Source organism: Hippoglossus hippoglossus, chromosome 18 (assembly GCF_009819705.1).
Source record: "Hippoglossus hippoglossus isolate fHipHip1 chromosome 18, fHipHip1.pri, whole genome shotgun sequence".
Classification (NCBI taxonomy): Eukaryota; Metazoa; Chordata; class Actinopteri; order Pleuronectiformes; family Pleuronectidae; genus Hippoglossus; species Hippoglossus hippoglossus.
Genome location: NC_047168.1, coordinates 6,059,030 through 6,085,545, shown reverse-complemented (window position 1 = coordinate 6,085,545; position 26,516 = coordinate 6,059,030). Strand labels below are relative to the sequence as shown.

The following is a 26,516-nucleotide window of genomic DNA, read 5'->3' as shown; positions in this document are numbered from 1 at the left end:
ACAAATCATCCGCTCATCTTAGGATGTGTGTCAAACATATCATTCTTGATGACTGAAGGTGTTGCTCCTAAAACTACAAGGAATATAATCTCTTTCCCTAGCACTGTGAGTGAGTGTGTTGGCATATGAACATAAGCATCTGATTGATACTTAACATATGTTCCCATCAGTAGTTTGTCTTTCTTTTCTAAAAAATCTTTTACTTCTATGATAAGTGTTTGTGTTGGTGTGGTGCATTCACCCTCTTGATGTGTGAAGTGTTCCTCACGATCTCGTTCTCTGTTCAAAGTTGCTGGTTCCTCCCTCTCCTCCATCCCCGCCTCGGTTCAATCAGCCTTGTAATGTTGCTGTTTCTTCGGACAATTTTTTGCCCAATGTCCCTTCTCTCCACAGTGAAAACAAATGTCCCGATCATCATTCCACATGCCGTCTCCCCTTCTTCTGTGAAATCCTCTTCTTTTGCGTCCGCGATGTTAACCTCTGAACATTGTCAGTGAGGCTTTATGCAGATCAGTCTCTCTTTTCTTCTTCTTCTTCTTTTCTATGTTTAATTATCTTCTTCGCATCAACTGCATGTGTTTTTATTAAGCTCTTCCCGAGTCCCACTTGATGCCTTTAACAGGCTGGCAACATCAGGTCACTTCAACCATCGCTATTTGGGCTGGATCTTGTCCCAGTCCATATTGCCCGCTTGTCTGGTGCGAGGGAAGAGAGGAGTTGCGGATCTGGAATGTTATTAGGTGGAGGGGGTTGTTGTGGAGCCTGGGCTCCTGCCTGTGGAACATCCGCTTCTGGTGGAGCTTGGTGTTGTTCTGGTTGTCGTCTTCTCGGCGGGGAAGAGTCGAGGTCGGAAACCTGCATTTTGAGACACTGAGACACTTGTGAGGAATTATCTGTCCCTGTCAGTGTTTGTTTTCTGTCCCTTTGATGCAATTCTTCTAACCACATTCCACATACCTTCCTATCTGCCTGAAATGTAAGATTTACTTTTCTGGCCTGACTTACTTTTTCTTTCTCCTCTAGCTTCAGTCTCAGCTGTTTTAGCTGTCTTATACTAAAACACCCCCCCAGCTGGAAACCCACATTCTTTCATTCACACTTGTATCAGACTTAGTGCTGTGTCACCATAGTTCCTCCACATGAAGTTCATATTAGGACTACTCAGATCAGTTCCATTATTTTTATCTTCACGTTTTTCATTTACCTATGTAAATATTTTTTTTATTTTAAGTATTAGTTACCTTAAGTCTTCAATCAATCTCCAAAACGCTATCGTAAGGAGCAATAGGAAACTTAGTAATATAAACATCCTCAAAATAATGTTATACCCCTATATAATATAATCAATAGTAATTTCCTCTTGTAATTACTTGGTTACTGGTAATTTCAAAATTCATCTTCTTTTTTTTTTTTTTTTAATACACTTTCAAATATCCTGCCTGACCAACATGAATCATAGTGCCTTAAAGAAGTTCTCTACATAGCGCGCTTTTGGAGTCTTGTTTCAACAATGCAAATACAACTCAGTATTATGTCCTTTCTGTGGTTGTGTTCTTAACAAACTCTTTAAGGTACCTCGTCAGTCTACCTTCCAGGTTTCTTCTAAACCTTGGTTAAAAATCTACAGGGCTTTCACCCGTCGGAGGATCCAATCCCCTTAGACCAACTTCTCTGTAACAAAAATACACTTGAAATCTCAGATTCTAACCAGATAGATCGCAGCGCTTAGACCAGGGGTGTCAAACTCATTTTAGTTAAGGGGCCACATACAGACCAGTAAAATCATAGCATAATAACGCATACATAACGACAATATTTCTCTATGTTTAAATCATTGGTGAAGGTTTTTGGATGATAAACCCTATTTTAAGGTCTTTCTACAATAAACTAGAAACATAAAGAACAAAAACTCAGACATCAGCCCACTGTTTATCTGCCTGGGCTCTCCTCTGCAGATTCCCTCGCTTCGTGACGCGGTCAAACGCGTCACAAAGCGAGCAGCGAGCGCTGCTGCCTCCGGAGCAGACATCGCATTTACGCTGTTTTTGAAGCAATTACTGGATCGATTAAAAAAATTACAAAACGTTTGTACTCATAAACCTCCATATTCTTAAGAGACATTCTGATTCACTGCTGTTTAGTTCTGGTTCTCAGTGTAAATCGCTACTCTTACTCTTTACTTGTTTTACAGTCTATGGCATGCTCTTACTGATACAGTGCGATCCCCAGTGGACTGATTAGGAATAGCAGCTACTTTTATAGAAATGCAATTTATGTCTTTCTGTAATTTTCACACTTAGCAAAGTCATCCGGCGGGCCGAGCTGGACCCCCTGGCTTAGACCATCTGGGCTCGGGTCTCGGCCCCTGCATCTCACCCGTCCTAATGGGGAGGTTAAGCTTGGAAACTATTTTCCCAAGAAGGCCACTCAACCGTAGACACCGAGTCCAGATGCGTCCAGACGTGCGATCCCGCTTCTGACACCAAATTGTGATGGAAATCTGGAAATACAAGAGGCTGGAAACACCAAATTTGTCTTTGTGTATTTAATAGGGGCTTGTGAAAGGTCGGTCAGGGTTTTGAAAGTCAAAATAATCTCCTTTCCCAACCACTGCTCCTTGACCCCGATGGGGAAACGTCACAAGGTCAAGGACAGCTGTGAGGGAGAAGCCATAAGGAGTTAGGAAAGGAGTTAGGAAAGGAGAACCACGGTTCAGAGAAAATCTGACTCCACTCACACTCAGTGTTTTCTTTCAACCAACTTTATTTATAGTAGAAGATACACAGACTGTACTATACTCTGTGCGCCTAGTTAAGATTCCTGTCTAAAACAGAATTACATGTCCTGAGAAAAGAGGTTTTCACTTCATGCAGAGCGAACATTTCACCATCAGTTACTCACAGAACTATTATACAGATGACTGTATGTTATGATGTATTCTCTTTGTATGTTTGCGGTCAGACCTCCTGATACACTCCAGGTTTGACAGCTCTGTTCTTCTCTAGCTGGGAAAGATTTTCTCTGCAACTCTCTATTTTTCTTTAATTAAATACTCTTTTGTTTTGCTTCTTTTATTAAGTTACTTTTATTGAATGGTTGTCGCTTCATGCAAAAAAACATTGTTTGCTCTTGGCTGAGCAGTGAATGCTGTGGTTTCTGTGCTTATTGGTTTCATAGAGCGGAGTGAAGTTCTCATGACTTCCTCTCAACCATCAAGCAATTCATCTGGCTTTCTGTAGCCAAAAAGCCTAAAGTCAGTCTCATAGAGCTTGTACAGCTTCCTCCTTTCCACTAGAGGCACTGTTCTGAACCAGCCTGACAAAGACTCAGGAGCTGTAATGTTGTCATAGGAAGGAGGGAACTTAATGTCGTTCTGCAGCTTTAAGGTGTTCAGTAGCTGTTCAGCATCCTCCTGTAGAGTCTCCTGATGGCCAATGAAATCATACCTGAGACAAAAAAACAACCAGTATCAACCTTTAGGTAAATTTCCATCAACAACGCAGAGGACAGGATCTTTGTAGCATTCAAAATGTCCTTACTGTATGAGGCAGGGGTGGCAAAGACGGTGCATCTGCCTCCAGTGAGGTTCAAAGGGCAGTTCCCTCTCTGTCTCTGGGTCCAGCAGGTATTGAATAAAGTTGTAAAATGAAATGTGCCCGTCTGATGCTGACGCCTCAGCCATCGTCTGTGGTGGATTAGGCTGGTTGCCGTAGAGACGCAGGATGTCTCGGGTGAAGTTGTCAAAGTAGACGTTGCTGCCTTTCTCGAATTTGTCTCGGTAGGCGGAGGTGAGACGGACGAACGGGTCCCGTACAAACAGGAACTTGGTGTAGTGCTTCAGCCTTGCCTGTCGTTAAAAATACAATACACATGAACACTGTCATACTAGCTGTGTTGAAAGTGAATCAACTCATACTGAGACAAACCTTTGGTTTGTAAGTTTAAGGACACTTCTGAGGTCACTATATGGACTCACCTTTATCTGTATTCTTGGGAAGCTGTTTAAAAGAGTGAACCCGCCAGGGACATGAGCCATCGAACCAGATATGGAACTAGGGTCCTGATATGGCTCCCCCTGTTTCAGTACAAACATCACCCTCTTCCAGTTGGTACATGCAACCTGTAGATAAGAAAAAGACAGAGTATACAGCCAGCGGGGCATTAAGCTATAAAGTATGTTCCTAAACAATCTTGTGAGCTGTGTGTTCACACTAGTGTCACCTTGGGAATGTAACAGTAGATGATGCCGTGCTTGTCATCCACAATGAGGTGCTTCATCTCGCTGTCACTTATGTCTTCGAAACTTTGTTTCCCCTCAGAAGTGGCCTCTTTGTCATATTTACAGTTTTCTTTTAGCAGCTGTTTTCTCACTTCCTGTAAGTTATGCATCCTCTCTGCTGTGATAAGATGAAGCAGAAGATACATTCAGTCATCCAAAGTGTTTAGTGCTAAAATAATTCAGCTTTAGCTTGGAATTCTTACACAAAGAGAAAAGAGGTGCGGCCAAAACCAAGCCAGAGGGCAAACATCTCTCTTTGTCAAAGCCTCAGTCAGGTAAAGAAATGATCTGTGTTACATTCAATGTAATACATGATAATCCAAAAGTAATCAGAGCTGAGGTCACATGTCCACCATCTACCAGTCCATGTACTAATACCCATTTCATAGGCAGTGGAGCACAAAATGCAAACAATGAATAGAAAGAAGCAAATGCATTTTAAACCAAGAGCAGGATGCAGCAGGAACAGTGAGAAACTAACACACACACATTTTACCTCTTTTTCGCTCAAACATGTTCCATCTGTAAAAGGACATGATGAGAAAAATCGATCCAAGAAATCCGAGGGACTGCAGGAGTCCTCTGGATAGTGCCATGGCAGCGGGTTCTGAAAGTGTTGTAAATACATTTGTGTCATAAACAGAGGTTTATGGTCGTGCAGGTCGTGCAATCAATGTATCATGTGCTGTTACCACAGAGAAACCAACCTTAATTTGCTCCCGTGTCTGACCTGCGAGATGCTGATCCATCCACAAACAGTTCAAAGTCTGGATTCTGCAATGGTGTTTCCTGTAAATCTGGTCTGGGGGAACAAACCAGTTATTCTTCCTACACAGTTGTGTTGTTCACCATCTCCTTCTGTTGGAAGAAGAGTAGCTGGGTTAAGAACATTACATCTTTTCACAGTGATGTTAGGCATTTCCAATAGAATAGCATGATATCGAAGCCAAGTGTGTGAAAGGTCGGTCAGGGTTCGGTAGTCCTGAAGTCGGGGTCGTTTGTAGGGTCAGTTTCAAGTCAGTGAAAGCTTTATCTGTGTCATCAGTCCATATGACTATACTATATGCTTGTAAGCCTTGCCCGTGTGCGATTGCGCTGAGGGGCTCCTCGAGGACAGCATAGTTAGGAATAAATGATCTGCAATAAGAGCACATTCCCAGGAATGACATCACTTGTTTCTTTGTGACAGGTTTTGGAATATTTTGAATTGCTAATACTCTCTTAGGGGGGAGGGATTTGCCCTCTGCTGTGATCACATGCCCTAAAAATGAAACTTGTTCTTTTACAAACTGCAATTTTTTCAGGCTTGCTTTGTGGCCTTCTGCAGCTAAATGTTTTAAGAGAGCCACAGTATCATTTTCACGTTGTTCTTTAGTTGGAGCACAACTCATTAAATCGTCAACATATTGTAAAAGTGCACTTGCTGGTGTTATCTCTAATGAGCTCAAGCTTTCTTTTAGTGCCTGGTTGTAAATGGTCGGTGATTCACAATAGCCCTGACACAGGCGTGTGAATGTATAACTTTCTCTGTTGAACTCAAATGCAAACCAGTATTGGCTGTCTTTATCAATTCGAACGCTGAAGAATGCATTTGCCAGATCAACGACAGAGAACCATTTACTATCCGGCGGAACTTGGGAAAGGATTGTATAAGGATTTGGAACCGACGGAGCGCGCTGTTGTACTGCGGCATTGACAGCTTTCAAATCTTGAACAAATCGCCACTCATCAGGTTGTGATTCATCACAAACTTTCTTTACCGGAAAAATCGGAGTGCGCACCGGTGAATCCTTGCAAGGAACAATTACACCTGCCTTCAATAGAGAGTTGAAAACTGGCGTAATACCATCGATGGCTTCCTGTCTTAGTGGATATTGTGATTGATGTGGTCTGTAGTCAGATTTTGGTTTGATGACTACAGGTTTCATGTTTCGAATTAAACCCACATCATGATTGCCTTGAGCCCAAAGTGTCTTAGGGACATCTTTTAGAGCTGGGTGTGTTTCTGAAATGTTGTTTGTATCATGTAAATATGCATGTGCATATTGGGTGTCTGTGTGTCTGTCTGGGTCCAGTTGAACAGTTCTGAATGTGTGAACAACAGATGTAAATCGTTTTCTATACACTTTCAAAAATGGATTATACTGAACCACAGGATCTGATGTTTTTTCCCAAACGTCAGCATTGACACATTTTTTTATCCACGGTCCCAAGTCTTGCCATTCATCATTTTTGTGTTTTGACAGTGAGACATGTGGGTGTGAATCAGGAACATAAAAAAGGAAAGCATCCTCTGAACATCTGTGAAGGAACTGAGAGGGTGACTTATTTTCTGGTTGGAGTAAAATTACAGAAACAGCACATCTATGTTCATTCCAGAACATGCAACTTAGCGTTAACTTCTCTTTCACACAACTTTCTTCACAACTTTCTCTAAACCATCCTTTTTTCAAAATCTGCATCTCTCCCTTTGTGTTTGTGTGCAGTGCAGTGTAAATCTTCTGGATGCATACACGTGGTGTCTGTTCTTAGTGTGACTGAATGTGCCTTATCCACTAGATCTGTGTTGATTGATGTGACAACAGATGAACAGAGCTTCCACTCATACGCATATAACAGTGAAGTAGCATTACACTTAATGCACGTGTAAATCTGTGGTGGATCCAGATCAGCCGTTCGGACCACTACGACTCCTGATGGGGTGGAAACGAGAGAAATGCCCAAAAGACAAATTACATCACTTCCCATCATATTAATTGGACAACATGAGGATAGCAAAAATGAACACTTGAATTTTTCAGTGATGCCTCATATTATATTATATTATAATATCACCTCATATTAAGGGAGTCGTGAATTTTTCAACCACGGTGCTTCCTGAATCTAACACAGATCTAACAAATCATCCGCTCATCTTAGGATGTGTGTCAAACATATCATTCTTGATGACTGAAGGTGTTGCTCCTAAAACTACAAGGAATATAATCTCTTTCCCTAGCACTGTGAGTGAGTGTGTTGGCATATAAACATAAGCATCTGATTGATACTTAACATATGTTCCCATCAGTAGTTTGTCTTTCTTTTCTAAAAAATCTTTTACTTCTATGATAAGTGTTTGTGTTGGTGTGGTGCATTCACCCTCTTGATGTGTGAAGTGTTCCTCACGATCTCGTTCTCTGTTCAAAGTTGCTGGTTCCTCCCTCTCCTCCATCCCCGCCTCGGTTCAATCAGCCTTGTAATGTTGCTGTTTCTTCGGACAATTTTTTGCCCAATGTCCCTTCTCTCCACAGTGAAAACAAATGTCCCGATCATCATTCCACATGCCGTCTCCCCTTCTTCTGTGAAATCCTCTTCTTTTGCGTCCGCGATGTTAACCTCTGAACATTGTCAGTGAGGCTTTATGCAGATCAGTCTCTCTTTTCTTCTTCTTCTTCTTTTCTATGTTTAATTATCTTCTTCGCATCAACTGCATGTGTTTTTATTAAGCTCTTCCCGAGTCCCACTTGATGCCTTTAACAGGCTGGCAACATCAGGTCACTTCAACCATCGCTATTTGGGCTGGATCTTGTCCCAGTCCATATTGCCCGCTTGTCTGGTGCGAGGGAAGAGAGGAGTTGCGGATCTGGAATGTTATTAGGTGGAGGGGGTTGTTGTGGAGCCTGGGCTCCTGCCTGTGGAACATCCGCTTCTGGTGGAGCTTGGTGTTGTTCTGGTTGTCGTCTTCTCGGCGGGGAAGAGTCGAGGTCGGAAACCTGCATTTTGAGACACTGAGACACTTGTGAGGAGTTATCTGTCCCTGTCAGTGTTTGTTTTCTGTCCCTTTGATGCAATTCTTCTAACCACATTCCACATACCTTCCTATCTGCCTGAAATGTAAGATTTACTTTTCTGGCCTGACTTACTTTTTCTTTCTCCTCTAGCTTCAGTCTCAGCTGTTTTAGCTGTCTTATACTAAAACACCCCCCCAGCTGGAAACCCACATTCTTTCATTCACACTTGTATCAGACTTAGTGCTGTGTCACCATAGTTCCTCCACATGAAGTTCATATTAGGACTACTCAGATCAGTTCCATTATTTTTATCTTCACGTTTTTCATTTACCTATGTAAATATTTTTTTTATTTTAAGTATTAGTTACCTTAAGTCTTCAATCAATCTCCAAAACGCTATCGTAAGGAGCAATAGGAAACTTAGTAATATAAACATCCTCAAAATAATGTTATACCCCTATATAATATAATCAATAGTAATTTCCTCTTGTAATTACTTGGTTACTGGTAATTTCAAAATTCATCTTCTTTTTTTTTTTTTTAATACACTTTCAAATATCCTGCCTGACCAACATGAATCATAGTGCCTTAAAGAAGTTCTCTACATAGCGCGCTTTTGGAGTCTTGTTTCAACAATGCAAATACAACTCAGTATTATGTCCTTTCTGTGGTTGTGTTCTTAACAAACTCTTTAAGGTACCTCGTCAGTCTACCTTCCAGGTTTCTTCTAAACCTTGGTTAAAAATCTACAGGGCTTTCACCCGTCGGAGGATCCAATCCCCTTAGACCAACTTCTCTGTAACAAAAATACACTTGAAATCTCAGATTCTAACCAGATAGATCGCAGCGCTTAGACCAGGGGTGTCAAACTCATTTTAGTTAAGGGGCCACATACAGACCAGTAAAATCATAGCATAATAACGCATACATAACGACAATATTTCTCTATGTTTAAATCATTGGTGAAGGTTTTTGGATGATAAACCCTATTTTAAGGTCTTTCTACAATAAACTAGAAACATAAAGAACAAAAACTCAGACATCAGCCCACTGTTTATCTGCCTGGGCTCTCCTCTGCAGATTCCCTCGCTTCGTGACGCGGTCAAACGCGTCACAAAGCGAGCAGCGAGCGCTGCTGCCTCCGGAGCAGACATCGCATTTACGCTGTTTTTGAAGCAATTACTGGATCGATTAAAAAAATTACAAAACGTTTGTACTCATAAACCTCCATATTCTTAAGAGACATTCTGATTCACTGCTGTTTAGTTCTGGTTCTCAGTGTAAATCGCTACTCTTACTCTTTACTTGTTTTACAGTCTATGGCATGCTCTTACTGATACAGTGCGATCCCCAGTGGACTGATTAGGAATAGCAGCTACTTTTATAGAAATGCAATTTATGTCTTTCTGTAATTTTCACACTTAGCAAAGTCATCCGGCGGGCCGAGCTGGACCCCCTGGCTTAGACCATCTGGGCTCGGGTCTCGGCCCCTGCATCTCACCCGTCCTAATGGGGAGGTTAAGCTTGGAAACTATTTTCCCAAGAAGGCCACTCAACCGTAGACACCGAGTCCAGATGCGTCCAGACGTGCGATCCCGCTTCTGACACCAAATTGTGATGGAAATCTGGAAATACAAGAGGCTGGAAACACCAAATTTGTCTTTGTGTATTTAATAGGGGCTTGTGAAAGGTCGGTCAGGGTTTTGAAAGTCAAAATAATCTCCTTTCCCAACCACTGCTCCTTGACCCCGATGGGGAAACGTCACAAGGTCAAGGACAGCTGTGAGGGAGAAGCCATAAGGAGTTAGGAAAGGAGTTAGGAAAGGAGAACCACGGTTCAGAGAAAATCTGACTCCACTCACACTCAGTGTTTTCTTTCAACCAACTTTATTTATAGTAGAAGATACACAGACTGTACTATACTCTGTGCGCCTAGTTAAGATTCCTGTCTAAAACAGAATTACATGTCCTGAGAAAAGAGGTTTTCACTTCATGCAGAGCGAACATTTCACCATCAGTTACTCACAGAACTATTATACAGATGACTGTATGTTATGATGTATTCTCTTTGTATGTTTGCGGTCAGACCTCCTGATACACTCCAGGTTTGACAGCTCTGTTCTTCTCTAGCTGGGAAAGATTTTCTCTGCAACTCTCTATTTTTCTTTAATTAAATACTCTTTTGTTTTGCTTCTTTTATTAAGTTACTTTTATTGAATGGTTGTCGCTTCATGCAAAAAAACATTGTTTGCTCTTGGCTGAGCAGTGAATGCTGTGGTTTCTGTGCTTATTGGTTTCATAGAGCGGAGTGAAGTTCTCATGACTTCCTCTCAACCATCAAGCAATTCATCTGGCTTTCTGTAGCCAAAAAGCCTAAAGTCAGTCTCATAGAGCTTGTACAGCTTCCTCCTTTCCACTAGAGGCACTGTTCTGAACCAGCCTGACAAAGACTCAGGAGCTGTAATGTTGTCATAGGAAGGAGGGAACTTAATGTCGTTCTGCAGCTTTAAGGTGTTCAGTAGCTGTTCAGCATCCTCCTGTAGAGTCTCCTGATGGCCAATGAAATCATACCTGAGACAAAAAAACAACCAGTATCAACCTTTAGGTAAATTTCCATCAACAACGCAGAGGACAGGATCTTTGTAGCATTCAAAATGTCCTTACTGTATGAGGCAGGGGTGGCAAAGACGGTGCATCTGCCTCCAGTGAGGTTCAAAGGGCAGTTCCCTCTCTGTCTGTGGGTCCAGCAGGTATTGAATAAAGTTGTAAAATGAAATGTGCCCGCCTGATGCTGACGCCTCGGCCATCGTCTGTGGTGGATTAGGCTGGTTGCCGTAGAGACGCAGGATCTCTCGGGTGAAGTTGTCAAAGTAGATGTTGCTGCCTTTCTCGAATTTGTCTCGGTAGGCGGAGGTGAGACGGACGAACGGGTCCCGTACAAACAGGAACTTGGTGTAGTGCTTCAGCCTTGCCTGTCGTTAAAAATACAATACACATGAACACTGTCATACTAACTGTGTTGTAAGTGAATCAACTCATACTGAGACAAACCTTTGGTTTGTAAGTTTAAGGACACTTCTGAGGTCACTATATGGACTCACCTTTATCTCTATTCTTGGGAAGCTGTTTAAAAGAGTGAACCCGCCAGGGACATGAGCCAGGTCTCTAGATATGGGACTAGGGTCCTGATATGGCTCCCCCTGTTTCAGTACAAACATCACCCTCTTCCAGTTGGTACATGCAACCTGTAGATAAGAAAAAGACAGAGTATACAGCCAGCGGGGCATTAAGCTATAAAGTATGTTCCTAAACAATCTTGTGAGCTGTGTGTTCACACTAGTGTCACCTTGGGAATGTAACAGTAGATGATGCCGTGCTTGTCATCCACAATGAGGTGCTTCATCTCGCTGTCACTTATGTCTTCGAAACTTTGTTTCCCCTCAGAAGTGGCCTCTTTGTCATATTTACAGTTTTCTTTTAGCAGCTGTTTTCTCACTTCCTGTAAGTTATGCATCCTCTCTGCTGTGATAAGATGAAGCAGAAGATACATTCAGTCATCCAAAGTGTTTAGTGCTAAAATAATTCAGCTTTTCTCTTCTTACTCAAAGAGAAAAGAGGTGCGGCCAAAACCAAGCCAAAGGGCAAACATCTCTCTTTGTCAAAGCCTCAGTCAGGTAAAGAAATGAACTGTGTTACATTCAATGTAATACATGATAATCCAAAAGTAATCAGAGCTGAGGTCACATGTCCACCATCTACCAGTCCATGTACTAATACCCATTTCATAGGCAGTGGAGAGCAAAATGCAAACAATGAATAGAATGAAGCAAATGCATTTTAAACCAAGAGCAGGATGCAGCAGGAACAGTGAGAAACTAACACACACACATTTTACCTCTTTTTCGCTCGAACATGTTCCATCTGTAAAAGGACATGATGAGAAAAATCGATCCAAGAAATCCGAGGGACTGCAGGAGTCCTCTGGATAGTGCCATGGCAGCGGGTTCTGAAAGTGTTGTAAATACATTTGTGTCATAAACAGATAAACATTGTGGTTCACAGCAGAATAAACAGAGAAAAGGATCTTACCTGAGTGTTAATGTTTTTCTGATGAATTTATGTCACAAACAAATGGTTGCAACACTTTCTGTATGCCTTTTCAAAATAAAAGCACTCCAGCGTTTCTGTACATGGAATTCATTCCCTTGTTTAAAAAGGGTTTTTTATTATGAAATATTTGCAAGAGCGGAAGATGCACGGCTTCATACTATGTAGTACTGGTATTTATTTGAGTACAAGGGACTTCTTTCATACAAGGCAATAATCATATTTGTGGCCATATTCAAATAAAAGCCTATATGTAAAAACATTGTGCTGCAGTAGCAGCTCCTCTGCAGAACATGATGTGGAACTGAGAAGCTACATATTGTGCATTATAAATATGAATAGATATTAATTTGAATATTGTGCATTGAAAAGAAAAAGTTGCACAACTGCCTCTCTTTGTGTATATTTATTTCTTGTACATTCAGCCTTTAACACAAATTGCAAAAAATAATAAATATGACCCTCCTAAGTGGGTTTTTTGGAAGATGTCAGGGTGGTAGATCTCGGCTTACGTTTGGAATTAAAAAGTGATCTTGGGCTCGAAAAGGTTGGTGACCACTGGCCTACGCTAATGAACCAGAAAAAATGAAAATACAGCAATTGATCAAAACCTTAAAAAAATACACTTGAGTGAATAAGAACCTTATCTTCTATTTATTTAGCTAATTGAATGCTATAAACATTTTTTTAAATAATTCAAAAATACACATATATATAAGCCAAATTCTTATGATTTTGTCTCAGTGCTCTTCAACTTAAATAACCAACATTACATTTTGTAATACCAAGCAAATCAAAAAGCAGTATTTAGTTGTCCTTGTACTGTAGTTTTGCTGTAACCTAAATATAACCCCACATATTCAATCATCCCATCACTCACCTTGGTCCAAAGTTCTCAGATATATGATCTGATTCTTTAAAATAAATAACAGGCCTACAGAGACATCCCTCAGTGCTGTTTTCGTCCTACTGAGATCATTCATCGTGCGACATTATTTTTACAGAAGTAAAGGACAAAACAAATGTGAGTGAATATTTAGAGAGGTGTAACAGCCAATATTGACTCTACAGTATGACATCCTCCTCCAGGATGTACTATTCAGCTGTGCATTCTTACACTTTATTGGAAAGAAGTAGATCATAGGACAAACACCACTCTCATATCTGTATGTAAGTAACTATGAATCTGCAGTCAGCAAGTTATCAGTGGTTGTATATATATATATATATATATATATATATATATGTATAGGACAATTCTGAGGTGAGTGTAAGTTTTTGCAGACCTGTCTAAAGACTTTTATGACCTGAGCTGTTTTATGGTCTGAACTGTTTATGACCTGAAAACTGCCAGATCTTTTTTTTTTCTGGTGCAACTGACTCCGACATGCACCGACATGCACTCATATATTGTTGTTTTGTCCGATTGTGTGCGCTCCAGCTTTTCTCTCTGTGCTCACTCTGCTTCTGTGTACATATGAAACGTCTGCTCTCAGATTTGCCCATTGCCCTTGGTTTTGTTTTTCTTCTGCACAGTCTGTGAAAATCCCCCAGCCAATAGAATGTCAGGTGTGCTGTAAACAATTGAAATGGTCCTGCCCTTGTGGTTGCGTTTCAAAACATCTGAATGTAAGTCCTGCTCTCAAACTGAAAGAGCACACTTTGATATGCATTCATTTGATATACATTTCCAGCGCTATAGCTAAAGTGAAAAGTATCTTCTCAGAAATGGGTCATGAAATACTGTGAGAGAAAAAAAATGCACAAAATAAATTAATCAATCCAACTTTATTTGTGTGGAAGCGTTCATACAGGCTAGTGCAGTTCAAATAGGTTCACAATTGACTGATGTCACAAATGAATACAAATACTGACAATGAAATCACATAGAAACACTGTAAGCCAAAAAAAAGTTAATCTTAATATAGTAGTCTAAACAAAATGTGTGATAAGTATAACCTCAAATTCCAAACAGACATAGTAATGGCTATGAAAGTTGACTGTGTCAAAGTTAACAGTGTAGACAAAATTAAAAGAAGATCACTAGAAGAAAAGTCCACCACAACACACACACACACACACACACACACACACACACACAGTGGTATAAGATAATCAAAGCAATGCTGTGCTATTTCTACTAGGGTTTTGTTACGGAGGAGAAATCAACAGAGCACAGGTAAGTGAGGATGTAGCACAATAACCTGACGTCAGGAAGTGCAGGTTTTACATGCAGGTTACGTGTAGGCCACTCAATAGTCAGGCTGCAGTTGAGTCATCAACTCTGTATATTGTATCATCTCTCTCATTTCCTCCGACTTTGATTCAAGGTTTTCCACCAACGCAGCCATATCTCTGAACCTGTTTCTCACGTAAGCGTCGGTGTTGAGAGTGAGGATCTCTATATCTTTCAACTCAGACGCAGACAAATTCGGAAGCTTTCTCAAAATGTTCAATTTGGCCATGTTGCTGTCCGCCATCTCCAAGATACCTTTACGCTCTGACTCAAATTTAGCCTGTAGGGTAGAGAATTAAAAAGGGTGATCAAGTTATGTAGTGGCTAAACACTTCAATAAAAGGGATTCAACGACTCACCTTTTCAGATTTTAGGAATTTCTCATTGTTCCTGAACTGCTTCTTCAGTATCTCCTGTAATTCAGGGGTCACAATAGATACACTGTTATACTCTGTAGCATGCTGGGCATAAGGCCGATTGTTTCACATCCTCATGCACATACAATTAACTAAAATCGGCTTCTGTCCATTCTGTTTGTGCTGCGATCTTACACTACATTTCAAAACGGCCTATATTCAGTGGAATTATGACCTGGCGAGACTTCTGAAACAAAGAGATCTGAGAATAATTGTCTTTTCTGCGCATGTTTATTCTTTGTCAAAGAAGACACATCTTACAGCATGCGGACATGTGAAGATGTGAAAAGCAAGGGAGCATTCGCAGGATTGCTCTATTATCTACAACTGCATCTTTGATTTTCTTGAACTTTATCATATGCTGTCTGGTTTCATTTCCTGTTTCCATTTAAGAAAGCAGTTATTGCTAAGATCAAAGAGTGGAACCGGCGCTTTAGGGGAAAAGGTACCCTGAGGGACACAAACTGCTGCATCTTGGTAAAAATGTATGTGGCATCTTGTGATGCTATATGTCAGATCTCCTGAATACACCCATGTGTATGAGCACTGTCCTTCAGCTGAATTACGATTTTCTCTGCAATTTAGAAACGTAATTTTCCAGACATTTTCCTTCTGTATTCTCACGAGCTCACTTGGACATTTTCCGGACACTCACACATTTAGACTCATAAAAGGTAACCAATAATATATTTACCAGTTTCTCCTCCACTACCAGTAAGTTTGCAAAGCAAACTAAACACATCGTGGCGAACATTAAGCCCACGACTCTGGTGCTTCTGGTTAAGGTTGCTGCTGCCATCACTGTTTTGTTTGGAGGTTTAAATTCAACTGTAGGGACACAGAAAAGTCACAGTGAATGAATAAGTCTAATAATCATTTTTCCATCTATTTCTCTCATTTACCCAGGTTTGATTATAATGGACGATGAAGCAGCAACAGCAGTGTACTGGAAATGGATCTGAACCTCTTGATAAATGTAGACACAAATGGGCACAAATCCCGGAGGGGTTAAAGTAGAATATATTGTATATAATATATGGAGACAAGCTTTACCACAGTTAAGTCAGTCAAGAGTCTCATAGAACAAAGGTTACATATTTCTTACACAGCGTTTCTGGAAGCCAACAACTTCAAACTGATCGGTCTAAGTCCAGTGGCGGCTTGTTAATACGGGGCGCAGGGGCACCGCCTGTTGGATGATAAAAGTCCAGCACAGGGCCAGATTCTAAGTCCAGACTTCTGACACGTAAACTTCACAATTACTGGAGTCCCAATAGTGTTCAAAGTAATTCAGTGGAGACGATCAGAGTTCATCGCAATAGAGTTTATTCTTTCACAAGAGATAAACCTGAGCTGGCTCCAGAACCAAACGAAGACTAAACCTCGGTACTCCTTCTTATATAGCCCAAACTCACCTCCTATTTGTATATAACAATCAGGTGAGTTTCTCCACCTCCTTTTTAGTTTAAACTTAATAGATAAGATAATAGATAAATAATGTCTCCCCCTATCGGTCCTTATGAGCCAATTTTATTGGTATCAGAAGTAGACATGTCCAGGCTTGCCTTAGACACCAATAGGGATTATATACGTTACCACACTAGATACGTTTGTGGTACAGGGTATATTGTATGAACTGAAAGGCCACACTTTGATTTGCATTCATTTGATATACATTTCCAGTGCTAGCTAAAGTGTAAAGTATTTTCTCAGAAATGCCTGAACAGGTCACGAAATACTGTTAGAGAAAAAAATCAACTTGTAGGTAAAATAAATGGATCAATCCAATTTTATATGTGTGGAAGCGTTCATACAGGCTAGTGCAGTTCAAATAGCTACACAACTGACTGATGAGCCAAGAAATACAAAAAGAAAAACAAATGCTGACAATGAAATCACATAGAAAAGTTTAATATAGTAGTCTAACTAAACCTAACTTTTGTCTGCGTCTTCTACATGTAAACAGCTGCCGTTGCTGCTACAGAAAGAGGAATCCACCCCAGCACCCAGTTGCACAGATCAGGGTCAACAGGAGGAATTTTCCATTACAAGGATTATCCACAACAATTCTCTTATCTATTTTCTACAGTTTCTCAGCCCAGCTAAAGCAAGTGTGCAGCAAAACTCTTGCAGTGAGTAAATCAAGTGGGTAAATGTAGTAATGAGCAATAAGGCAATGATAAATATCTGTCATATCAATAACCTCATTGTTGGAAGTAACTTTACTTAAGGAACTTTAAGGAACTTTACTTCCGTAAAGTTATAAGTCACTGTATTTACAGTTCAACGACATCACGTTACAACTAGAGCTTTTGTAGTTAATTCAAGATCACAAATAGATGCACGTTTTAAGTAACAAAGACGAGGAGCAGCAGTGAAGTAGAAGCAGTTTGTGTCTGATGCTGAAGTTTAGTCTCCAGCTCAAACAGGAAGGAAACATTTGCACAGCACAAACACAGGAGATACAGAAAGTCAAGTGTGTTTGCACATCACAAACACATGTTTGCACATGAAATCTGACATTGTTTCTGCAGCGTGGCCTCACCTGAGTCGCTGCGATGGAGGAATCAGTCTTCAGCCTGTTTATGCGGTGGATGCTTTCACAAGTGAACTTCTGACAGCACAGAGACGTGAGATAAACTTTCCTCCTGTTGCTGAGCATTAGAAATATCATCGGCGTGACCAGGCACAGCACAGTTAACTGGGATTGGTCCAATGGATGTTCCAAGCTCTCTGATTGGTTCGACTATCCGAGCTCGTGGTACATCCCTCCCCCTATAGGCTCCTGACTGACTGACCGTTACAGAGCAACTCCAGCAGTTTATTATAAGTGTGACATCATACAGATGGGTTTCGTTGAGACAGCGTGAACAGTAAAATCCCAGGAGACACATGCTGAAGGCCAGTTCTAGAAATTTGACCTGGTGAGACTTCTGAAATAAAGAGATTTGAGAATAACAGTCTTTGAAGAGTATTTTATTCCTTGCCAGGAAGGTTTCATGCGTGTGCTTTTTATGCAGATGCAATGAAGAAATGTGCGTGCTATGAGTTTGTGTGAGTAGGTGTGAGTAGGTGTGAGTAGGTGTGAACAGCGTGAACAGTAAAATCCCAGGAGACACATGCTGAAGGCCTGTTCGAGGTCTTGGTGGGGGGAGACCAGCACAGTCTCAGATTTGTGTCTCTGATGTCATCTTGGCAGTTACACAAGCAGAAATAGTATGTGTAAGTAGAGATAATATATAGTGTGGTATAATGGTAAAATGTTCCATTACAGTTTCTTAACCACAATACCAACAACTGGATTTTATATTCTCAATGAAGCTGGTGGTCTGAGGCTCACACATCTGAAACACTGAGCCTCAGCTCTATATGCCTCTCAGTGTTTTACACAAACTTCAGTGTTTCATGCTCACAAATGCATCCAAACAGATGGGAGGAGTGAACACATTTCCAACGTAGTGTGGTGGACTTGTGGCAGAGTCCACAGGGTGGAAGCAATAGTTTATCGTTTGTCAGCTGAGAACACACCAATAGCATCCAGCTGGCCCATTCCCCAGTGGCAGTTGCCATAGTGTGGTGTATTTAGCTAACATGGATCATTTTGACACGTGTGTAAAACATAATGACAGGTTTAAAGCTAGCGGCGCCTGATTTCTGGACTCTCAGACTTCCTAAGTATTATTCCATATGTTACTTGTTAAGTTCTCTCCTTCTGAGAGTGCTCTTTGACCTGTAGATAGAGGGATTTCCATCGTCAAGTAGGAAGCATGTTTTGAATTAGATGCCCCTATGTGTGACGTAATGTGACGTAAACAAGTTCCCTATATGAATGCTTGTCCGACACCGGCGACTCAGGCTTCTGATTTGGCTGAGAACATTTCCGGGTATCTAGATACCCGTCCTGACCTGTAACTTCTGTGTAATAAACCTTATTATACAAGCAAGAACGGTGTCCGCGGAGGTTCCTTCATCATCATCTTCAACATCACTGCTGCTTAAATATACGACAATAGCAACCAAGGCCATCAAGATATCATGGACCAAGACTCCAGTCTAGGGAGGTTGTGTCTTAAAACAGGGGCCTTCAGCTCAGGAACAGACTTTATCTTCCCTTGAGACACTTTGTGAATATAATTCATTGTTTAGAATTGATGTTAATTTATATGACAGGGTTGGCAGGGTTTCCAAAATTAAATAATCTGAATTTTAGACCATATAAAGGCTAAAATATGTTAAAATATTATATACAAGGTCTTAATTGTGTTTCAGTAGTTCTTAATTATGTTAACGTTCATTTAATGTTACTTCTGTCATGCTTTAAAATAATTTAAATTTTTTTTTAGAAATCTTTTGGTGGCCTTGATGGTTTGTAATGTCTCTGTGTGTTGTAGTTTTATCTCAACAATACAGATATTAGGTCAAGGTAATAAAACTTTTTTTCTGGGACTCTGATATTTCTTCATTTCTTTCAAACTTGATATAAGACTTAACATTCTTAAAAATATGAGATGCAAACTGTACAACTATGTAAAATACAATGTTATGAATATGAAGCTGAAATAGATTATGTTTTATAGTGGAAAATGTACACAATTTGGCTTTTCCACTGTGGTGGCTGACAGTTAGGGGCTGAGCCAAGGTCATTGCAAATGTAACCATTACATTTTTATGTTTGCAAAAATCTCGCAACCATGATTGAACAACTCATATTTAGGCATAACTTAGATTATTAAAAGTAAGTCCTGCTCTCAAACTGAAAGACCACACTTTGATATGCATTCATTTGATATACATTTCCAGCGCTATAGCTAAAGTGAAGAGTATCTTCTCAGAAATGGGTCATGAAATACTGTGAGAGAAAAAAAATGCACAAAATAAATGATTCAATCCAACTTTATTTGTGTGGAAGCGTTCATACAGGCTAGTGCAGTTCACATAGGTTCACAATTGACTGATGTCACAAATGAATACAAATACTGACAATGAAATCACATAGAAAAGTTTAATATAGTAGTCTAACTAAACCTAACTTTTGTCTGTGTCTTCTACATGTATGATGCCGTGACAAATTTGATCTACAATTGTATCTTTGATTTTCTTGATCTTTATCATACGCTTACTTACTGTGTGAGACATTTGTTTACCCCCTCTCTGGTTTCATTTCCCCCGTTCCATTTAAGAAAGTAAGTGTTGCTAAAGTCGGAGAGTTAACTGAGGGAACCGGCCCTTTTATGCTCAGAGTGAAACCTCGAATCGTTAAAGAAGAAGGTTTTTATACATCTGTGGTAAACAGGAAACAAATATCAGAAAACATGACAGGAAACAGCTGCCGTTGCTGCTACAGAAAGAGGAATCCCCCCCAGCACCCAGTTGCACAAAAGTCATAACAGTAAGACATTGATCAGTGGAATTTTCCATTACAAGGATTATCCACAACAATTCTCTTATCTATTTTCGACAGTTTCTCAGCCCAGCTAAAGCAAGTGTGCAGCAAAACTCTTGCAGTGAGTAAATCAAGTGGGTAAATGTAGTAATGAGCAATAAGGCAATTAATAATAAGGCAATGATAAAAATCTGTCATATCCATAACCTCATTGTTGGAAGTAAGATGAAAAGAGCACTTTCGTAAAGTTATAAGTCACTGTATTTACAGTTCAACAACATCACGTTACAACTAGAGCTTTTGTAGTTAATTCAAGATCACAAATAGATGCACGTTTTAAGTAACAAAGACGAGGAGCAGCAGTGAAGTAGAAGCAGTTTGTGTCTGATGCTGAAGTTTAGTCTCCAGCTCAAACAGGAAGGAAACATTTGAACATCACAAACACAGGAGATACAGAAAGTCAAGTGTGTTTGCACATCACAAACACATGTTTGCACATGAAATCTGACATTGTTTCTGCAGCGTGGCCTCACCTGAGTCGCTGCGATGGAGGAATCAGCTGTTTATGCGGTGGATGCTTTCACAAGTGAACTTCTGACAGCACAGAGACGTGAGATAAACTTTCCTCCTGTTGCTGAGCATTATAAATATCATCGCCGCAACCAGGCACAGCACAGTTAACTGGGATTGTTCCAATGGATGTTCCAAGCTCTCTGATTGGTTTGACTATCCAAGCGTGTGGTACATCCCTCCCCCTATAGGCTCCCGACCGTTACAGAGCAACTCCAGCAGTTTATTATAAGTGCGACATCATACAGATGGGTTTCGTTGAGACAGACCCTTGATCAGTGTCTTAATTATATATATATACATCCAACAGAGGCAACACGCTAGCCACATTGATGATTGTCTCTTGTTTCCAAGTTATCAAAATGTACCATAGAGGACAAATAGAGATTTGATCATTGTGAGAACAAAAGTAAATTTCTGTATTCAAGTATGCGTTGCTGAGTTTGATGGAAATTTTAACCTTGTACTTAATGTCCTTCTACTCCATGAACTTTCCTTCAGCTTGTGCACGAAACATTCTAGTGTGGGAGCATTCTATTGTGATGAACAGATGCGACCATCAGACCTGGTTTTGAACCTGTACTGATGGCGCTAATGGAAAACCACAGTTCAGGGTGTTTCCTCTATCCGACGACAGCTGTATGACTAGAATACACTGAGTTTTTTGTATTTTTCCACTGCTGTATGTGTAGATCATGACCCATGTACATAGGTAACAAGAGCCTTGTATCTCAGGAGGGGCAGTCTGTTGTGCATACAAACAACAGGTGGACAACATCCTCCATCTGAGACCATATAAAAGCTGACTTTTACAATGCATTGGGTCTCTTCTCTGCAGACTGCTGTAGTAATCTATTTGCTATCTATTTGCTTTACTCATAGTGTTGATGATGCATGACTCAGCATTGAATTAAATGTGATCCAGCTAACGGGTATAAATCATCTGATGTTCCTTCTTCACTTTGCTCATTGTTGCATCTCATGTGATGTGTTGTGAGTCCGGCAACTCCTAACACATAAAACCTAATAAGCTCGAGGGCCCTGAGGCCTCAGGTCGACCATTATTATTATTGAGAGCTACAATAAAGCTAATGTTCCCTTATTGTTTCTGTGATAGAAATTTGACCTGGTGAGACTTCTGAAATAAAGAGATTTGAGAATAACAGTCTTTGAAGAGTATTTTATTCCTTGCAAGGAAGGTTTCAGGCGTGTGCTTTTTATGCAGATGCAATGAAGAAATGTGCGTGCTATGAGTTTGTGTGAGTAGGTGTGAACAGCGTGAACAGTAAAATCCCAGGAGACACCTGCTGAAGGCCTGTTCGAGGTCTTGGTGGGGGGAGACCAGCACAGTCTCAGATTTGTGTCTCTGATGTCATCTTGGCAGTTACGCAATCAGAAATAGTATGTGTAAGTAGAGATAATATATAGTGTGGTATAATGGTAAAAAAATTCCATTACAGTTTCTTAACCACAATACCAACAACTGGATTTTATATTCTCACTGAAGCTGGTCTGAGGCTCACACATCTGAAACACTGAGCCTCAGCTCTATATGCCTCTCAGTGTTTTACACAAACTTCAGTGTTTCATGCTCACAAATGCATCCAAACAGATGGGAGGAGTGAACACATTTCCAACGTATTGTGTTGGAGATTGGTCAACAAACGATGTTCTGAGACAAATTGTCTTTCTAAGTTTATTTGTAAAAGGTGTGTATCATGTAAGGTTAGGGTGTTGTGTCAGTCAGCTGAGTAGTTTGAATAAAGGACAAACACAGTCCAACCACAGATTAAAAGAAAGCTCACTATAGAATTCAGGTGACCTCAGGATCAACTTCTGCAAGACATGAATAGACAATGGCCTCACATGCTAGACAGTGGGTGCACCATAAAGTTTATGTCGAGCTGTACCCTAGATGGAAATGTCTGCTGTAAGCATAAACTAAGAAGTTATTAACTAAATTTCCATTACAGTAGTTAACATACATTAAAGTTTACATGATGAAGTGACACCATTTTGTGTTTTGATTATTGTGAAGGAATAGTGATAGGATTTTTCCTCCTTCAGCACCATTCTTTTCTTAGACATTTAGGTAATATTTAGTAGCAGAGTCCACAGGGGGGGGAGCAATAGTTTATCGTTTGTCAGCTGAGAACACACCAATAGCATCCAGCTGGCCCATTCCCCAGTGGCAGTTGCCATAGCAACCAAGGCCATCAAGATATCATGGACCAAGACTCCAGTCTAGGGAGGTCGTGTCTTAAAACAGGGGCCTTCAGCTCAGGAACAGACTTTATCTTCCCTTGAGACACTTTGTGGATATAATTCATTGTTTAGAATTGATGTTAATTTATATGACAGGGTTGGCAGGGTTTCCAAAATTAAATAATCTGAATTTTAGACCATATAAAGGCTAAAATATGTTAAAATATTATATACAAGGTCTTAATTGTGTTTCAGTAGTTCTTAATTATGTTAACGTTCATTTAATGTTACTTCTGTCATGCTTTAAAATTATTTTTTTAGAAATGTTTTGGTGGCCTTGATGGTTTGTAATGTCTCTGTGTGTTTTAGTTTTATGTCAACAATACAGATATTAGGTCAAGGTAATAAAACTTTTTTTCTGGGACTCTGATATTTCTTCATATCTTTCAAACTCGATAAAAGACTTAACATTCTTAAAAATATGAGATGCAAACTGTACAACTATGTAAAATACAATGTTATGAATATGAAGCTGAAATAGATTAAATGTACACAATTTGGCTTTTCCACTGTGGTGGCTGACAGTTAGGGGCTGAGCCAAGGTCATTGCAAATGTAACCATTACATTTTTATGTTTGCAAAAATCTTGCAACCATGATTGAACAACTCATATTTGGGCATAACTTGCCCCAAACTTTTCTTAAAATCATATACAAATATATTTTATTTACTGCAAATGCAATTTTAAGACTGTAATTCACTTTTCTATTCACATTAAACAGACCCAAAATTAAATATGCCCCATCTAAGATCAGAGCCAAGTTTCTTAACTCTTTGGAGCCTCTGCATTTCAAACACCAACAAAATATATGAGTTATGTATAACGAGTAAATATGGTCTCAAGAAAACAAACAAGAGTAAAACTATGCAAACATGCAACACCCTCTGGCACCAACCTCTTCGTTTAAAAGCCAGAAACAGTGGCAATTGTCCAAGAGCCTGTGCTGAAATGTGAGGGCGATACCATCTATATTGTACATGATTGCAAAAATCTTTTCTTTACTGTGGCCACCAGGGGTCAGTATTTGATCATAATAAATGTTACAGCAGTGGATAATCCAGAACAGACAGTGGCCACAGTATCTGCACAGATAAAATGATTTATATCATATTGGTTATTTTACTGGGCACAAATCCCGGAGGGGTTAAAGTAGAATATATTGTATATAATATATGGAGACAAGCTTTACCGCAGTTAAGTCAGTCAAGAGTCTCATAGAACAAAGGTTACATATTTCTTACACAGCGTTTCTGGAAGCCAACAGCTTCAAACCGATCGGTCTAAGTCCAGTGGCGGCTTGTTAATACGGGGCGCAGGGGCAAGACTAAACCTCGGTACTCCTTCTTATATAGCCCAAACTCACCTCCTATTTGTATATACCAATCAAGTGGGTTTCTCCACCTCCTTTTTAGTTTAAACTTAATAGATAAGATAATAGATAAATAATGTCTCCCCCTATCGGTCCTTATGAGCCAATTTTATTGGTATCAGAAGTAGACATGTCCAGGCTTGCCTTAGACACCAATAGGGATTATATACGTTACCACACTAGATACATTTGTGGTACAGGGTATATTGTATGAACTGAAAGGCCACACTTTGATTTGCATTCATTTGATATACATTTCCAGTGCTAGCTAAAGTGTAAAGTATTTTCTCAGAAATGCCTGAACAGGTCTTGAAATACTGTTAGAGAAAAAAATCAACTTGTAGGTAAAATAAATGGATCAATCCAATTTTATATGTGTGGAAGCGTTCATACAGGCTAGTGCAGTTCAAATAGCTACACAATTGACTGATGAGCCAAGAAATACAAAAAGAAAAACAAATGCTGACAATGAAATCACATAGAAAAGTTTAATATAGTAGTCTAACTAAACCTAACTTTTGTCTGTGTCTTCTACATGTATGATGCCGTGACAAATTTTTATCTACAATTGTATCTTTGATTTTCTTGATCTTTATCATACGCTTACTTTCTGTGTGAGACATTTGTTTACCCCCTCTCTGGTTTCATTTCCCCCGTTCCATTTAAGAAAGTAAGTGTTGCTAAAGTCGGAGAGTTAACTGAGGGAACCGGCCCTTTTATGCTCAGAGTGAAACCTCGAATCGTTAAAGAAGAAGGTTTTTATACATTTGTGGTAAACAGAAAACAAATATCAGAAAACATGTCAGGAAACAGCTGCCGTTGCTGCTACAGAAAGAGGAATCCCCCCCAGCACCCAGTTGCACAGATCAGGGTCAACAGGAGGAATATTATCAAGTTAGGGCATGAACTCTGACATTGCATCAGCCAAGTGCACAGCTACAGTCATAACAGTAAGACATTGATCAGTGGAATTTTCCATTACAAGGATTATCCACAACAATTCTCTTATCTATTTTCTACAGTTTCTCAGCCCAGCTAAAGCAAGTGTGCAGCAAAACTCTTGCAGTGAGTAAATCAAGTGGGTAAATCAAGGTTATCCGACGACAGCTGTATGACTAGAATACACTGAGTTTTTTGTATTTTTCCACTGCTGTATGTGTAGATCATGACCCATGTACATAGGTAACAAGAGCCTTGTATCTCAGGAGGGGCAGTCTGTTGTGCATACAAACAACAGGTGGACAACATCCTCCATCTGAGACCATATAAAAGCTGACTTTTACAATGCATTGGGTCTCTTCTCTGCAGACTGCTGTAGTAATCTATTTGCTATCTATTTGCTTTACTCATAGTGTTGATGATGCATGACTCAGCATTGAATTAAATGTGATCCAGCTAACGGGTATAAATCATCTGATGTTCCTTCTTCACTTTGCTCATTGTTGCATCTCATGTGATGTGTTGTGAGTCCGGCAACTCCTAACACATAAAACCTAATAAGCTCGAGGGCCCTGAGGCCTCAGGTCGACCATTATTATTATTGAGAGCTACAATAAAGCTAATGTTCCCTTATTGTTTCTGTGATAGAAATTTGACCTGGTGAGACTTCTGAAATAAAGAGATTTGAGAATAACAGTCTTTGAAGAGTATTTTATTCCTTGCAAGGAAGGTTTCAGGCGTGTGCTTTTTATGCAGATGCAATGAAGAAATGTGCGTGCTATGAGTTTGTGTGAGTAGGTGTGAACAGCGTGAACAGTAAAATCCCAGGAGACACCTGCTGAAGGCCTGTTCGAGGTCTTGGTGGGGGGAGACCAGCACAGTCTCAGATTTGTGTCTCTGATGTCATCTTGGCAGTTACGCAATCAGAAATAGTATGTGTAAGTAGAGATAATATATAGTGTGGTATAATGGTAAAAAAATTCCATTACAGTTTCTTAACCACAATACCAACAACTGGATTTTATATTCTCACTGAAGCTGGTCTGAGGCTCACACATCTGAAACACTGAGCCTCAGCTCTATATGCCTCTCAGTGTTTTACACAAACTTCAGTGTTTCATGCTCACAAATGCATCCAAACAGATGGGAGGAGTGAACACATTTCCAACGTATTGTGTTGG

General features: G+C 40.0%; 2 protein-coding genes across 3 annotated transcripts; both read right to left on the bottom strand.

Annotated features, from left to right (window-relative positions):
* Positions 1-3,179: 3,179 nt before the first annotated feature.
* On the bottom strand, positions 3,180-4,880 carry LOC117751759 (carbohydrate sulfotransferase 12-like). Its single transcript, XM_034568654.1, has 5 exons — positions 4,776-4,880; positions 4,222-4,397; positions 3,977-4,120; positions 3,540-3,847; positions 3,180-3,446 (listed from the first exon to the last, which is right to left on the bottom strand). Exons 1-5 carry the CDS (start codon positions 4,873-4,875, stop codon positions 3,206-3,208), a joined length of 969 nt encoding a protein of 322 aa, XP_034424545.1. The 5' UTR covers positions 4,876-4,880; the 3' UTR covers positions 3,180-3,205.
* Positions 4,881-9,920: 5,040 nt separating this feature from the next.
* On the bottom strand, positions 9,921-12,064 carry LOC117751755 (carbohydrate sulfotransferase 12-like). Of its 2 annotated transcripts, XM_034568646.1 has the most exons (6): positions 11,945-12,064; positions 11,396-11,571; positions 11,151-11,294; positions 10,863-11,021; positions 10,714-10,829; positions 9,921-10,620 (listed from the first exon to the last, which is right to left on the bottom strand). In XM_034568646.1, the coding sequence occupies exons 1-6, from the start codon at positions 12,042-12,044 to the stop codon at positions 10,380-10,382; spliced, it is 936 nt and encodes a 311-aa protein (XP_034424537.1). In that variant the 5' UTR covers positions 12,045-12,064; the 3' UTR covers positions 9,921-10,379. The 2 variants fall into 2 exon arrangements, with proteins under 2 accessions (XP_034424537.1, XP_034424536.1); XM_034568645.1 differs by having other exon boundaries at positions 10,714-11,021.
* Between the last annotated feature and the right edge of the window lie 14,452 nt (positions 12,065-26,516).

Coding starts and splice junctions, on each gene's coding strand:
- LOC117751755 (XM_034568645.1), bottom strand. CDS start 12,044: ATGGCACTATCCAGAGGACTCCTGCAGTCCCTCGGATTTCTTGGATCG. Junction 11,572..11,944: donor CATGTTCGAGCGAAAAAGAG/GTAAAATGTGTG, acceptor ATCTTATCACAG/CAGAGAGGATGCATAACTTA. Junction 11,295..11,395: donor TCTACTGTTACATTCCCAAG/GTGACACTAGTG, acceptor TCTTATCTACAG/GTTGCATGTACCAACTGGAA.
- LOC117751759 (XM_034568654.1), bottom strand. CDS start 4,875: ATGGCACTATCCAGAGGACTCCTGCAGTCCCTCGGATTTCTTGGATCG. Junction 4,398..4,775: donor CATGTTTGAGCGAAAAAGAG/GTAAAATGTGTG, acceptor ATCTTATCACAG/CAGAGAGGATGCATAACTTA. Junction 3,447..3,539: donor TGCCACCCCTGCCTCATACA/GTAAGGACATTT, acceptor TTTTTGTCTCAG/GTATGATTTCATTGGCCATC.